Below are 15,624 nucleotides of genomic sequence, written 5' to 3'. Positions count from 1 at the left end.
GAGTCTTTTGATAACGTCGGATGTTGACAAAGTGATGAAGAAAAGTTTTGCGAAAATCTTTAAAACTGCGAATGGATTCAGCTGGTAGTTTCTTAAACCATCTTTACGCCAAACCACAGAAGGTAGTGAGGAACACCCGACACTTTACCCCGTCGGTGAATTGATGAAGAAGGATAGCATGCTCAAATTTAAGAAGATGATCCTCAGGATCTGTTAACCCTGAGTATTCCCCTATTGCCCAAGATTGATAATGTTTTGGCAATTTGTCCTCGAGCACCATTTGAGAGAACGGGGTGCTAATTTTCTCTTACTCAGGAGAGCTGTAAGTTGCTGAAACTTTTCTCCTATGTCCTCGGATAGGCGCTTCTCCAAAGTATTCTTAATGGAATCCCCCTTGGCCCAAGTGTTCAGATGGCATGCGAAAAAGCGCTCGATGATGTGGAAACGGTGAGTGAGACACCCACGGCAGAGGAATTGGGGCCTTCTTCCCCAGCTCCTCTCTCCCTCTGATAGGTTGTTGTGGATGCTACAGGATTAGGTGGTGGAAGAGTACCCTCGGTAGCCCCTTGTTGCTGTTTCTATTGTTTCAGTAATTTTTGTGCTCGAGCGTTGATGAGCAGATCTAGATCTTCTAGCTTTAAGTTAACGGTGGTGAGTCTTCCAGCTTCCTCTATCTATGATTCTCATATTCAAGCAAAGATTCCCACAAACGGTACTAAATTTGATCATATCTGAAAACTACAGAGATGACGTGCTAGACACGGTATATCAGTGGTTGACTAGTAGAAGACCTCTTACTCCACGGAAAAGCTTCCTTATACTTCTGCACACACGGAGACGAGCCAACAAAACGTCAGCGTCTAGAAACCGCCGGGGGGGGGGGAGTCCCTCGCGAAGGCCCTCCGATGCTCAAGTCAGTACAAGTTCGGACAGGTGAATGAAGAACAATAAAAAAACGTGCGCCCAAGAGTATAGTTACAGATGTCAGAGAGCGTACCTTCACCATGGAGATAACTCCCCCTTTATATACCACCTCTTCGAGTCTCCGCAATCATAAGGTGGCAAAGTATATCAGAGTTTGTTAGGTAAGACATAATAATTATTCGAGGAATCTTTCTTTTGCCCACATGTATACCCCTTTTGTCGTTTATAGCTTCTGTTATTGCTTAGTTGATAATATAATATGTTGCTTAAATGGTCTGTTAATGGGAGACATGATGGTCCCAAAGAAGTTTCCAGAAGAATATTTTTTGACATATGTGTTATTTTGACAGGTTGTTAGGATATTGTCTGATAAGTATGTCTCGACCGGTCTTTAAGGTCGATCGTCTCTATTAAGCTCCTTGGTTACCTTTCATATAGTCTGCTCTATTATGTATTATACTTCCTGTATCTTGACCGGCCAATAAGGTCAGCTACCTTTATACCTGTCTCGGCATTAAGCCGCTCAGTTATGTTCTATATAGCATTGAGACATTCATTCGGAGAATAATATAATGTCCTGATTATGTTAGTTACCCATTTGAGAAATAAGATGATGTCCTATGCTTCTTGGAAGTCCATCTGATAACCAATGCTTTGTTAGAAATCCGTACGAGTAGTGATATGAAGATAAATACTTCAAAGATGGCCGGCTCAAAACTGGCCGACCTTTTATCCAGCCGGACGTGCATAGAAAGATCCGTAATCCTCGAGGAGGCCAACCCATACTCTAACCAACCATATGGCTGGTTGATTATGAGATGGCTCGAGCATCCGGTCGGTTGTCTCAAAACTCGGTCGGTTGTTAAATGACCGAGCATGTTATCACTTAGGTAAAGTACTAGGCTCCATATGTTTGATCGACTGAAGGGCCAGTCGACCTTTATTCGCTTGGATGGTAATTCCGTCAGGTTACATTCTCACTAATTATATCATGAGATGTAGCTCATTTTGACTCGGATAATGATACGGATTATGACGAATGGATCAAGAGATGACGTGATAGCTCAAGATTATGGATCAAGAGATGATGTGATAGCTCAAGATTAAGATGATGTGACAGTCAGAAATAACGAAAGAAAAACATCTCTCATATGTCTCTTGTAGTTTTTAGATCTCCATTATAGAGCTTCGAGGATACAGCTTCTCGAAGAGTTGCCATAAGGTAATTGATCTTGTCCGTTTAAATTTCTACCCATCTGCATCCTCAGGTTGAACATCTTATTTCCACTCATTAAACACTTGAAGAAAATGAGTACCAAATAGGGCTTATCAATGCAATGGTGAAAACTATTATCGACATGAGAAAACAATGATGCAAACAGAAATATTATCATATAAAGTTATAATTGATATTTTAAAATGCACAAACGATAAATATACTAACTTGTGTGAATCGACTCATTTGGATCATCTTGAATCAGTTATCAAGCAAGAATCACGAGAATTCATTAAGCTGAAACACTTGAACAGACGGTACTACAAAATTCTAGCAAGACGCGAAACATTTGACCAATTTATAAATGGCTCACACCAACAACGTTATTAAGAAATATCACGAAAAAGTTGGGGCGTCTCTCACTTAGCGCTGGCCAATTGGGTGCGGAGGAGCTTGGCCGCGGCAACCATGTTGGTAAGTGCAGGCTTGACTTCGGCATACTTGCGAGTCTTGAGCCCGCAGTCCGGGTTGACCCAGAGGATGTTAGTCTCGAGCACAGCAAGCATTTTGTTGATGCGGTCAGCAATCTCTTCAGTGGTCGGAATCCTAGGAGAGTGGATGTCATACACACCTGGGCCAATGCCAGCTCCGTACTTGACTCCCTCACGAAACACGGACAGAAGCTTCTCATCAGACCGGGAGTTCTCGATTGTGATCACATCAGCATCCATGTCAATGATGGAATGGATGATGTCATTGAAGTTAGAGTAGCACATGTGAGTGTGGATCTGTACGTAAAGGATGAATGGTTAGACAATGACACAAGGTGCAACTACTTCAGGAGGAAGAGTAAGATGGGGAACCTGAGTCGTGTCCTGAACACCACAGTTTGTAATTCTGAAGGAATGAACAGCCCAGTCCAAATAGAAAGCTTCCTCAGACTTGCGGAGAGGAAGGCCTTCACGAAGAGCTGCTTCATCGATTTGAATAACCTGTATACCAGCCGCTTCTAAATCCTCAACCTCTTTCTTTATAGCAAGAGCAATCTGGTAGCAAGTCTCAAACCTGATACAGGAAGCAATTGTATTTATGCAATTTTAAGATAATTTTGATGTAATCTAACAATTTATCAATGGGATTTATAGAGAAACTGGCTTTACCTGGGTTGGTCATTCCTAACAAAGGACCAGTTGAGAATTGTGACGGGACCTGTCAACATACCCTTCATTGGGCGAGCAGTCATGCTTTGGGCCAGTTTAGACCAGAAAACTGTCATGGCGGTGGGACGGCTAACATCACCGTAAATGATGGGAGGCTTAACACAACGTGAACCATAAGATTGCACCCAACCGTTGACAGTGAATGCAAAGCCCGAAAGTTGTTCTCCGAAATATTCAACCATGTCATTTCTCTGCAATGAAAAGGTAAAATTTTGACTGACATTGGATAAAAGTTGAACCAAAGTAGAAAAAAGAGACCGGATGCTACTTGTGACTATCAAAAACTAACAAATGAAAAGCTGGCAACATTTTCCTACATTCCCGATATGAAACAAGAAAATATGGCTTGAATTTTTTTAAAGATCTACTTTTGAATGTGCATACACCCAGTTTTACCCAATAGACTGGGGCAAATCCATCTACCTCTACGATTTAACCTAGACACAGATTATAATAAAAATAAATAAATAAATAAAGGATATGGCTTGCAAGCTCACCTCAGGCTCTCCGTGGACCAAAACATCAATATCAAATTCTTCTTGGAGTTTAACAACCTTGCTGATTTCCTCTGTGATGGCCTTCACATATTCCTCTTCAGAGATTCTGAAGATATACATGGTGATGAATATACAACAAATGCTAGGAGTATTTAGAAAAAGGAAAAAAAACACTAGAAAGAGGATTCATTTTACAGCACCCACTTCTTTGCCTTGTATTCACGTCGGACTCTGCGAAGATCCATCGTCTGAGGGAATGAACCAATTGTGGTTGTAGGAAGAATTGGAAGGTTAAGCTTCTTCTGCTGTGCGTCTAGCCTAGCACTAACATTGGTGGCTCGGCGATGGTCAGAGCCCTTCAAAGCAGCAGCCTATAGTGCCATGCCATCACCGAATTATTAGGAGTTACTGAGAAACCAGAAATTAATCACAGGATAAAATACTTACAGCTTTTTGAACTTCTTGGTTGGTCACCCTAGGAGACGACTTTCTTGAAGACTGGGCAGCAGCATTGGCTGAGAAGAAAGCCTGTTCATATAAACGAACAAACAATATAAGAGAAACATTTAATAAAATCTGTGCATGGTGAAAAGTAGAACTTGGCATGAATAAAAAGCAGATCACAGTAGAACCAGGTGCTATTTATAACCAAACCCAGTGCGTAAAGGAACAAAAAAAAAACATGTTTCTGAACCACTGGTAGCCTATAAATGTATCAATTGGCATCTCATGTTACGGATATTTAACATGACACTGGTGTTCCTAGAATCTAATGGTAGATATGATTATCTTCTTCGGATAACTATTGCAAGGCCAGCCAAATCAATTTCCTTGGCTTTCAAAGAAACTTAAAAGCTAATATCATCTTTGTAGGGAAAATTACCTCATCCTTATGACCAGCTAACGCCTTAGCCAATGCATTCACTTCAACCACTTTTTGAGCAGCAAAAGCAAGCCATGACTTAATCTCATTATCTAATTTTGTTTCATTGACAAGGTCCACAGCAGTGTGCATGAGTGAGCATGATGTAGATACAACAAGCTTGTCTACAGGCAATTAACAAATTCTGTCAGCTGCCATTTTCCAATACAATGGCAATTGGAAAGAGTGCAAGAGTTATCCAAATTACCTTTGCCAACAATGGCCTCAAGAGCAGCAAGGGTGGTGAGAGATGATGCAAGATCATTTGCCCAAATGTTTCTACCATCAACAACTCCAGCAAAAAGATACTTTCCAGCAGGGAAGCCTACAGTCTTGATCAAGTCAACTGTTTTTGTTCCACGGATAAGATCAAAACCAAAACCAGAGACGCTCTTCAAAGCAGTAATAGTCCTGAAAAATTCAAAATAAAAATGAACTTTCAAAGAAGATGCAATACTTTTTCACTCAATATGAGCAGACTAACTTGTATGTTTCTGCAGGCACATCAGCAAAATAAGTCTCAATAAGCACATCTAAGCCAGACAGTGATGATTCTAGTTCCGAATAGGCCTTTGTGAATGCCTCTATCTGGTAGGATTCAAGATCCTTGACAAGTGTTGGCTCATCAAACTGAATCCATGAAGCACCAGCTTCTTTCAGCTCAGCAATAACTTCCCTGTTGTTTTACAGTGTTGTTGTAATTATCACTACATGATAATGTAAAAAGTAATCTCAATAAATATTGCAGGCCTTGGTTTAAGAACCTTACTTGTAAACAGGAAGAATGCTGTTAAGAAGTGAAAGAGGAGAAAATGACTTCTCAACACCTCTAGCAGGTTTCGACAGCAATAAGTATGTTACAGGACCAATTAGAACAGGGGCAGTCTCAATTCCCAACTGTGGATAACAAAATCAGACAAATAAGTTGATCAATCAATAAGTAGCATAAGCTTCTTACAATCTTCAACCATACCAAACATTTGAGGAAGAAAAAAAAATCAATCATGAATGTCAAAAAAGATAATATACTAGTATAACTAGTTCGTGGTACAAATAAAATTTAATGTGCAATTGAATTTTCAAGTCACTCACTTTGACAACAAAGGATAACATGACCACAAGACCAGTTAATACCCATAGAAGTGATAGAACATAGATTTATTCAAAAAGATAGCTTTAGCCATAGGCAAAAATAAATTATTCGCGTAAATATTTCTAGTTTATCATCAAATGAAAATGTAGGTGATCAAGGCAACATCAAAATATTGGACATTCTGATGTCCTTGTAGAACTCTAGGCTCTTCCAATAAACCTCCAATCAGATACAAAATAAATCAAATTTAAATTTAACAAAGAAGACAAGCATAATTCCATCAGCACGAGTCAAAAAGATACTGGTAGAATTGGAACAACTGAATAAGAAAGGTCAGCAAGAAAATTCCAGTTTAGTTGGAAAAAAGAAGGAATCAGATACATACCGCCTTTGCCTCTTTATATTCAGATACTGCTTTGTGAGAGGAGTATGAGAACTTTGTGTGTGGGCCCAACTCAGGGACAATGAAATGGCTATAAAGTAAATGTAATAATGCATCATCAGAAAGAATAAAATCAGAAGAAACCAATTTAGGTGAAGGAAGCTGAAGAGGACTTACTAGTTTGTGTCAAACCACTTGGTCATCTCCATAGCAGGAACAGAGGCATTTCCCCTGGCCATAGAGAAATAAGTATCAAATCCAATCTCTCCACCAGTATAGTTGTACCTCTCGGGAACCGCACCAAGCATTGCCGTGGTATCAAGCACTTGATCATAATAAGAAAAAGTATTGCTGGGAATGTATTTGATGCCAGCATCAGCCATTTGCTTCCAAATGGCACGTCTGAGATCAGTAGCAACCTTTTGCAAATCATCGGCACTGCTCTTCCCATCCCAAAAGGACTCCAATGCAAATTTGAGCTCTCTCTTGGGACCCATACGAGGATATCCAACAATGTGCGATGCCATTTTTCTGTACATAACAATAAAATGAAACTACAATCTTCAGTAATAACACTACATTTTCATAAAACGCAAACTAATTAGATTCAGCAGAATATAACTCAAATACATTTAGCTCTTGTTAGCCATAGATAGAGAGTAAACCCAGCTCAGCTGAATTTAACTTAATCGAACTAACTTGTGCATAACATCTTAGAAATCCAAGAAATAGAATGTGTGGCAACAATAACCAAGGCGATTTGGTGAGATCACTGGGCTTTTGTACATCGCTATCTCATCCATCAAAACTTAGTCCAAGACAAACCCATTAACGCTAGATATCACTGTAGTTTTTTGAGTGTTGGAAAACCAACACGCGAGGTTAATTGTAACTAAGAAATGTGAGATAAAAGTAAAAGATCGAGATAAAATAAAGCAGGACAAGAAATCATCGGTTAACAACTACAAGACATTGATAGAAAAGGAGCCCAACCTATGTCTCACGGGTATACAAACAAACACAAGGATTACAATAGAGAAGTGCATGGCCAAAAAAAAAAAAAAAGTTAACATAGCCGACAACAAAGGTAAATTAAATCACAGCAAACTAACCAACCTCGGATCTACAGTGTAAAATACCGAGGAACGATGGCACGTCAAAGAGCCAGATCTGAGTGAACTAATTATCAAAAGCACAGAAAGACATGCAGATCTAACATATCACTCAGCAGAAAGATTTGGCAACCAGCTTGAGATCAAAACTAAGAGAAATCAAACATGTAACCCAGATCCGGGTGCAAATATTATCTAGTGGTAGATATCCAGAACTGATCCAAAAAAAAATAGTGACGGCAACAATAGTGAAGATCAGATGCATAAATGTAAAAGTTCGGCAAATAAAGGAAAGAATGGTTAAGATCCAAATATATATTAAAAAATCAAACCCTCGAGCGTTAGCGAAGGATACTAACCAACTAAAACCTCGACAAGAATCAAAGTCAAGACGTTTCACGGACGAATCAGACCTAAAGAGGTTCTTCTTCGATGCAAAGAAGGAAAATATAACAGCGAGAGAGCTAGGATCGAGTGGAGAAGAGTAAATCCCGAGCAAGGAAAGCTTACCTTGGACGGCGGAGTAGGAACGGGAACCAAGGAGGGGCAAGGGATAGCGAAGAGAGAAGCGCGAGCTTGAGAGGTGGCATGGAGCGCTATTAATAGCGCTTAGAAGTCAGATCTGCATTCCATATCTCGACACCAAACCAAAAAATAAATTAAAAAATTATAATTTAAAAGACACCAGCTAATTTAAAGTTAAACCAAACCAAACAAATACAACTGAATACATTAAAAAATAGAGTAAATAGCAATATAAATTTACAATTTTCCTAATTTATTAAAACAGTTCACATGCACATGAACGTCTTTTTTCCATTCATTTCGTGGGTAAAAGGTAAAAATAATGCTTTAATATAAAAATTACATAAAAAATAATTCAATCATCCATCCATTTGTTAATCGTCTAGTAGTTTCTCGTATAGAGTCGTAGATATTTGAATAAATTCTAATGTTCCTATGCCAAAAGTGAAGGAAGGTAGTAGGTGTACAGAGGCTCCTTTATCCATTTGATAATTAATTACTGACGACTGAGATTATATTTTGATGGGATCGGATGGTCAATGAGAGATCCCTTTCGCGGTAGGTGAAGGGGGTTGGTGAAGCAGTGATACGCCATTGTCAATGGAGTAGGTTTCATGACTTGGCTAGCACTTTCTGAACCAATCGATTCATTATTCTTTCACAGATGGATGTAGAACGAAAGTTGGCCAACATGTGACAAAAGGCGAAATCGTTCGCCCCCAGCGTCTCCATCGTACCTGACCCAAGGTCATCATGAGGGAGATAAATCACAACATCCTGAGTGAGCATGTGACAGATGGGGTGAGTTGCACAGGGACCGAAAATTTACGCCCCGACTACCCTGAGTTTCGACCCCGCGACCTCATGTGACAAACATCCCACCACATACCAACTCGAATGACATATAGAGTCACGAAAGTTGACCAACATGCTCCCGAAGCTGATGCTTAATTTGTAAAATTAATGCACATTGATCGCTTGGCAAAAAGCTTCAGAATGAGAGATGCATGAGACGACTGACCTTGTCTTCTTCTTCAAGCCAGGCCTCACTCGTTGCATCAACAACTAGACGTGTCGCCTCAACCTACTTCATTACAAGGCTTGCTGCCCAGCATGACACGGCCCGTCTCACCGTAGTCACTCGCAGTTCATCTCATAACACTTGTGTCTTAAGATGATAAAAGATAAATATATTCGTCCCTAATATTACTATCAATTCGTCCCAAGATTAATATGAAAAAAATAAATAATAAATTATTATTAATTTTTAAAATAATGACTAAATAATTGTGCCTCACAGTTTGCCTCGTGGAAGCCCCACTTCGTTGCTGTCCCTGCAGTTTGTTTCTTTAACAGCACACGTCAGGAGGTTTTTTAACTATGAAAAACAAAAACAGAGGGAACACTGATTTTTTGAACTGATGCAGGAATGTGGCCGACATATGGAGTGGTACCATATCATGATGCAAGGTTACAGAGTTGAAGAGCGAGCTGGAAAGTTGTGTCGGTCAGATCAATCCAAAGCTACATGTTAACTGCACGTGGATGTGCAATCTTCCAAGGTGGTTTTGGTTTCAATGAGCCAAAACAAAGGTGTGGTCGAGCCATCCTATTCCTTCAATATTAAAGAAAAGGTTCAATTTTTCTTAAAAAAATCCCCATATTGAAAACTAGTAATTTTCTTTTTTTTTTAATTAAAAAAAACGAAGCCTTTGAGTGAAGTATGAATTGTGTTGTATTAAATTGTGCTAGTCCCAACAACAACGATTGCTACATATATCTACCTAGCCTAATTTATCAAACACTCAATCTCAGGTACAACAAAAAAAAGGTTACTCCTCTCCAACAATCTTTCAATGAAAATTTGATACTTGTTGTGCTATCGAATTACAACCCTTTTAATGGGTAGGTAAAGTCCAACAACTAATATCTCCAACAATTTGGATGGAATTTATACTTATTTGTTCAATTAAAAAGTCAACTTAAGCGCAATTATTCCTGATAAATTATTAGCAATGCGGTAGAACTTACTCATGATCATCAATAATTTATTAATAAAAAGTGATCATGGACGGACGAGATTAATTCCCAACTAAATTGAACAATTATACCCACACATGTTTTTATATCTAATCTACCAACTTTCCTATATAGATATTAAATACGAATCGTGGAAGGAGGAAATACTTAATTATTCATCCATTGACTAACAAGTGATTTTGCAACTTTTCCATTTTCATTATTCTAGTTTTTGAACATAAACTTTTCTAATGTTATTCTCTTTTCTTACCAATGAAATGAGTTTGTGCTTTGCCCTTGATATGGATATATTTCATCAACTCGGTTAAAAGTTTGGTTAATTTGCATTGAGCTGATTAAATTTGGATATAAAAGTAAAATTATTATATCATTCTGAGACATCCAAATCTTGTCGTTATGTTATTTTTTTTTAGATTTTATTGTTATGGGTTTTATTTTACTTTAGTCTCAGATTTCCATTTTTTTTGTTTTGGAAATCACATGATAAGCGACAGTTGAGTGAGTTTTGGATTTTCTCTTGTTGCCTGCCTTAAAATGTCACACACACACACACACGCACACACACACACACACACAAATCAATTTTATTTCAAGCTGTAAATGAACCGGAGATTAATGAACAATCACACACACACACAAATCAATTTTATTTCAAGCTGTAAATGAACTGGAGATTAATGAACAAATTGATATTCAGTTCGATAAAGCTCAGTTACCTATGCTCGTGCAAACCGCATGAAATTACATCTGCAAGCAAATGTTGCATAGTTCTCCAGGTGGAAGAAAAGCGACATGTCAGTAGAGCATAATACTGATCATTTTGTAGATCAAGAGGTGTATAAGCCTTGGAACTTGAAATAGGTCCACCACTGAGTTTTCTGGTTAGGTATACTAATGATATGGCTTAAGATTCATGGATAAGAGAACGCATGGAAGTTCAGATACATGTGCAATACTTTGATGTAATTCAAAGCTTTTCCTATAAGAAATATCTCGGACATATTGAAAAAAAAAATAATTGGAACGGAAAAAAGGATTAGAGAGCAAGAAAGAAGAATTTCAATATTCTCAATTCATTGGATAAACCAAATTAATTTTTAATTAGTAAAAGATAGAGAATATATTTTATTATATTCAAAACCAAAGCCAGTGTGAAGAAATTGTAAAGAAGCATCTCAATATGCTGCAGTGAAAATATAAATAAGGAGCATGAAAAGAAGTAAACTAGAAAAACTATAAAGATGTTGCAATGTCATAGAACTTGTTAATGTCCACTGATATAACATTAACAAATTCAAAATTAAAATGCATTGTAATTCGCTTTTGGTTGCTTGCTGGAAACTGTACAAATCTCTAGTACAGTTTGGAAACTACAACCATCTAGCACCGCTAGTTCCCTAATCCAGTTGACATATTAGATTTTGTAGTCAACGTACCCCCATCATCGTGGTTGAGGTGGCCAGATATCTAGACCTAGTTCATACCTCAAGTCTGATGTGCATAATGCACCCAATATGCAAATGATAAGTGGGTAACTTTATTTACCAAAAATGGAATGCAGGTAAAAATTTCCAATTCCAAAGAACCCCACAACCATGGACTGAGGCAAATTTAAAAAGCAATCAACCAATCAGCGAAATCAGATTCAAAGAAAAGATATAAACTTAATAAGTAATTATAGGAATCAGGCAGAAAAAAAAAAGGAAAAGCAATTCAAAAACAACAAAAACTGCACTGTTATATGCATAATTTTCCCCCAATCAGTTCATATTCTAACCAGCCTTAAGTGTACGGAAGCTCCTCTAGCATAAGCAAAAAAAATGAAGTGACCACCATCTCCACTATAGCATGCAAAATAAGATGCAGCTCTGTCAATTTACCACACAAGCCTCGTCCTTCAAACCCTAAAAACTAGCACAAGATCTTTTATGTCCGTTGCCACATTAGCTCTATTTTGGTATAACAATTTGGTCTTATATCAGGAAAAACAGGAAGAACAAAACAATGTAATTATCAATTGGAAGAGTGAAAAGAAACTTTCCATCGGTGAGATGACAAGAAAATATAAAAGAAGAATTCACAATCACCAAACAAATTTTCTACTTTCCAGGTAACATAGTTAACTCCTTGTAAGCTTTATCTTCTAAAGTCTAAACCCTATATGTTTTCCTATTCAATACTCTTTTTACCTGTTTTCTCTATTCTGAATTCCAAATCATAATAACTACTGTTGGAGAGACAGTCAGGAAATAAACAAGGTAGACATCAGCAATGGCAGATATTATTCCACACAATTATGATGATTACTTTTCAAGCTAGCTAATGGACTGCTGATTTTTGTCCATGATACCGCTGCTTCAGAGAAGGTGGAGGTTGTATCCAGGTTGCGGTGGGACAAACACAGGGACCTGTGTGCCAGGCAAACTATGGTAGAATCCTCAATCTTGTTGGCATTTGAAAACATAGGACTGAAATACGCACCAATGGTGGCATTAAAACAGGCATGTTGGATCTCATCCCTAGATAAAGGACCACCTAGGGTTTTAAGAGGAGATTTCAACTAAATGGCTTATTCGAATCATGGTTTGTGGTTGATTTAAGTCCCATATCCAAAAAATAGATGAGGCATAAACAAACTTATAAAAAATCCCTTGAATGGGCCCTGGATATACATGGGTGAGGGTTGGCTTGGCCAATCATGTACGCACACACAAACACATGGAGCCAAGCCCATACACACAAGAACGAGTTTTTAGAAAAATATTTCTACCTTTTTTTTTAAAAAAAAAAGATCACTTTGAAAAGGACCCTTTTTGTATCCAGTTTTTCTCAATTCCAATGTATCAGTCTTGGATGAATTCATAGTTAGATCAGTCCTATCGTTGAACAGCTCCCTTGAATGAATCCAATCCATGACTTGAAAAATTGGGAGCTCTCTTTGGTGATTAACAGTATATTTGTTTTACCTCTTGGCGTGCACCTATGTAAGGCAAATTGATTGTTGGATCTCATAGGAAATTCATATAAACTTCAACCAGATACTCTCTAAAGAGAATAGACTTGCCAATACTTCAACCAGATAAACTTTCTCTCTAGTTTTGTTTCTATTTTATCAATGATTACACTTGATTTACATTGCAAGGGTCCGTTCTTGTTTTGATTTTGGGCTCTCAGTTAAATTTGTCCCTTAATAGATTTTTATTAAATTGTTCAGAACAAGTTTAGAGAGAATAGTGACTATTTAAACTATGTTTTTTTTTTGCACAAATAATATCTTTGAAAAATATCAAAGCAAAAATAAAAAAATTATAGAGTTGAAACTTTCTGTCATGACAATATTCGTTTTACTCTGTTTGATCCCTTGTAAACAGTTGTAATGTGTCCATGTAAAAGAATATGTTCATCACATAAATAATCCCTCTGTTTGAACTCTGCAAGGGTCTTAATACATTTAAACTCTAGTTTATAAGAGGAATCAAGACCAATTCTATATGTAAAAAAGAGACCTAAAGCTGTTGACCAAACATTTATTTGTTGGCAAAGTCATGATCAGAAGGTTTGCCTTCACCTTTTTACAGAATTAAATGACCTATTCTCTCTAAAGTTGTTATAACTGAATTGATCCAAGAGAACTTTAACCAATAAAATCAAACAACAAACCAATACAGTGTAAAATGAAACTAATACAAGTAAAATAGAAGCAATGTTAGAGAGGAAGTTTACCTGATTGAAGCAACAGCAAGCCTCTTTGAAAAAATATTGTCACCAACAGTGAACAAAATGTGCCAACCCGCCCAATATCCGACAACCAACCTGTTTAAAATAGATACATTCAACAATGTAAAACATAACGAATTATGAATTTCCAAAAGGCCTCTAGTAAATGAATATGAAGAGTTTCTAATTGAGACATAAAGAAGAATAACACTGTCAGAATATATAGAAGAAGAATACTTTTGGAACTGGAAACTTTTGTATTTATAAACAACAGATTTGATCAATTTATACAAGCATGATAGAACTAAACTTATCATATACATGAAGAATTGGTTATGCTACTTACGTCCAAGCCGGTAATGTGCACACCCCGGCCGCCCAAGTGTGTGTTGGCTAACACAAACTCATGCACGGTCACATCCATGCACCATGTGCAAGATGTATATGGCGTGACTTGGTTATAAATCCCTTTATGACCTCCCTACCTTTGGATGTAGGACTCCTAACAACACCAACATGACAGAACAAAACATGTAGTTGAAATCTTCTTCAAAAATCAACATGTCTCGTCGTCTGAAGCGGTCCCCAACATGCATCCGCCAAACTATGGTGTTGGGGCCAAGAAAGGCAGTGGTAGAGTGCCAGGCATGGCAGCAAACTGAACTTGCGCATATGAGCAGGCTAGGGAATACAGGCATCTGCCCTGGCACAGGTATGCGAACAACCAGAGGGCAAGCTGCAAGCGGCGCTGACAACTAGGCACCAACTGGAGCGTGATATGCCGTTGTATCCCCAGAGCGGTCATGCAAGGACGAAGGTGCCGCGGTCCTCATTCTGTTCGCTAGGCTTTGTAGAGCCTACCAATGTAGGAAGCATATTCGAGAACTTCATGCGATAGCCGATAACAAGGTTCGTCACTTCATCTCGGTCGAAGACCATAATTTGCCCGGGAAGTGGAGATCGTTCTGGTCCTTCTGGACGACTACGAATGACGCGAAAGCGGTAGTTGATGTGATGCAGCACGAGCCCTTGAAGATAGCCATGGCTGGAGATCGCATTCCCTCTCGCTTCCAGGGTGTCAGGGCAGCTCCGGCTAGGGTTTAGGAAAAGGAAAGCGGACCGCGGCAGGACGATGGTTCGTTCAGTCAGTCTCAGGAGGCGTGTCACGTGACTACTATATCACGACCACGAGCGACGAAATAGGACGGCCCAACACAAAAATGGCAAAGCAAAGACAATGCGAAATATAGTAAAAACAAAATTGATATGCAATAAAATTTGAAGAATTTTCAAATGAATTAAAATGGTATCTAAATAGAAATAGTAAATCTAATGAAATTTAGCAAAGGTTGATTTTACACAAACTATATTAAAAAAAAAATTGATAAAGGAAGTCAAGTTCGAGCTAGGCACTAGCGTTTGTTAAACTAAAAGGACTCAATAATAGACCTAATATCTAACGCCTTTTAAAACTTGGAGAGAAGAATAATGGAAAGTTTGAAAGAATAATGTTGAATAAAAGGAAGGGAATAAAAAACAAAGATGTTAGACTTGGGATTTATAAAGAACCTTTATTTCCTCCATTTCATTTCAATTTTGAGTTTCCTCCCTGAAAACTTCTCTCACCATAGTTCCCAAACCCTTTTATATGAATTTTGATCAAAAAACCATTTCATCCAAATCTTTTCAACTAGCAAAGGCTATGAGAGATAGATGTACCTAGGGATAGGAATTTTTTTTGAATTTGATATCTAATCCGAATGAAAGAGGAGGATATGTAGAGATTTTCTAGATCCGATTAAATAATCAGATAATCGAATATGAATATTTCAATAATCGAATATGGAGGAGGTATAGTAAAATCTTATCCATATCCAATTAAATTATATATAACCACATAGAGTCGTCAATTTGAGTTGGACCTGTCGGGTTGGCCCGCCTCGCCAAATAATTTAAGCAAGTTGGGTTGGAATTTT

At 38.0% G+C, this 15,624-nt stretch overlaps 1 protein-coding gene and 1 long non-coding RNA gene across 2 annotated transcripts; both read right to left on the bottom strand.

Annotated features, from left to right (window-relative positions):
- Window positions 1–2,405: 2,405 nt before the first annotated feature.
- On the bottom strand, window positions 2,406–8,025 carry LOC121979591 (5-methyltetrahydropteroyltriglutamate--homocysteine methyltransferase 2). Its single transcript, XM_042531589.1, has 13 exons — window positions 7,877–8,025; window positions 6,432–6,785; window positions 6,258–6,345; window positions 5,549–5,676; window positions 5,264–5,455; window positions 4,988–5,190; window positions 4,741–4,904; window positions 4,305–4,385; window positions 4,062–4,228; window positions 3,858–3,963; window positions 3,301–3,551; window positions 3,004–3,205; window positions 2,406–2,928 (listed from the first exon to the last, which is right to left on the bottom strand). The coding sequence occupies exons 1-13, from the start codon at window positions 7,954–7,956 to the stop codon at window positions 2,560–2,562; spliced, it is 2,385 nt and encodes a 794-aa protein (XP_042387523.1). The 5' UTR covers window positions 7,957–8,025; the 3' UTR covers window positions 2,406–2,559.
- Window positions 8,026–10,561: 2,536 nt separating this feature from the next.
- LOC121979584 lies at window positions 10,562–14,805 on the bottom strand. The gene is made up of 2 exons (XR_006111411.1): window positions 13,995–14,805; window positions 10,562–13,744 (listed from the first exon to the last, which is right to left on the bottom strand). It is a non-coding gene; the product is annotated as an uncharacterized LOC121979584 (long non-coding RNA).
- Window positions 14,806–15,624: the final 819 nt, after the last annotated feature.

Source organism: Zingiber officinale, chromosome 1B (genome assembly GCF_018446385.1).
Source record: "Zingiber officinale cultivar Zhangliang chromosome 1B, Zo_v1.1, whole genome shotgun sequence".
Classification (NCBI taxonomy): domain Eukaryota; kingdom Viridiplantae; phylum Streptophyta; class Magnoliopsida; order Zingiberales; family Zingiberaceae; genus Zingiber; species Zingiber officinale.
The sequence above is the reverse complement of the archived record's forward strand: the minus strand, read 5'-3'. Positions and strand labels throughout refer to the sequence as shown.

Excerpts from the sequence above, each read along its gene's own strand:
- LOC121979591 (XM_042531589.1), bottom strand. The coding sequence starts at position 7,956 with ATGCCACCTCTCAAGCTCGCGCTTCTCTCTTCGCTATCCCTTGCCCCT. Across the intron at positions 4,905-4,987 it reads TGAGGCCATTGTTGGCAAAG|ACAAGCTTGTTGTATCTACA; the intron begins GTAATTTGGATA and ends AATTGCCTGTAG. Across the intron at positions 2,929-3,003 it reads GTGTTCAGGACACGACTCAG|ATCCACACTCACATGTGCTA; the intron begins GTTCCCCATCTT and ends CTTTACGTACAG.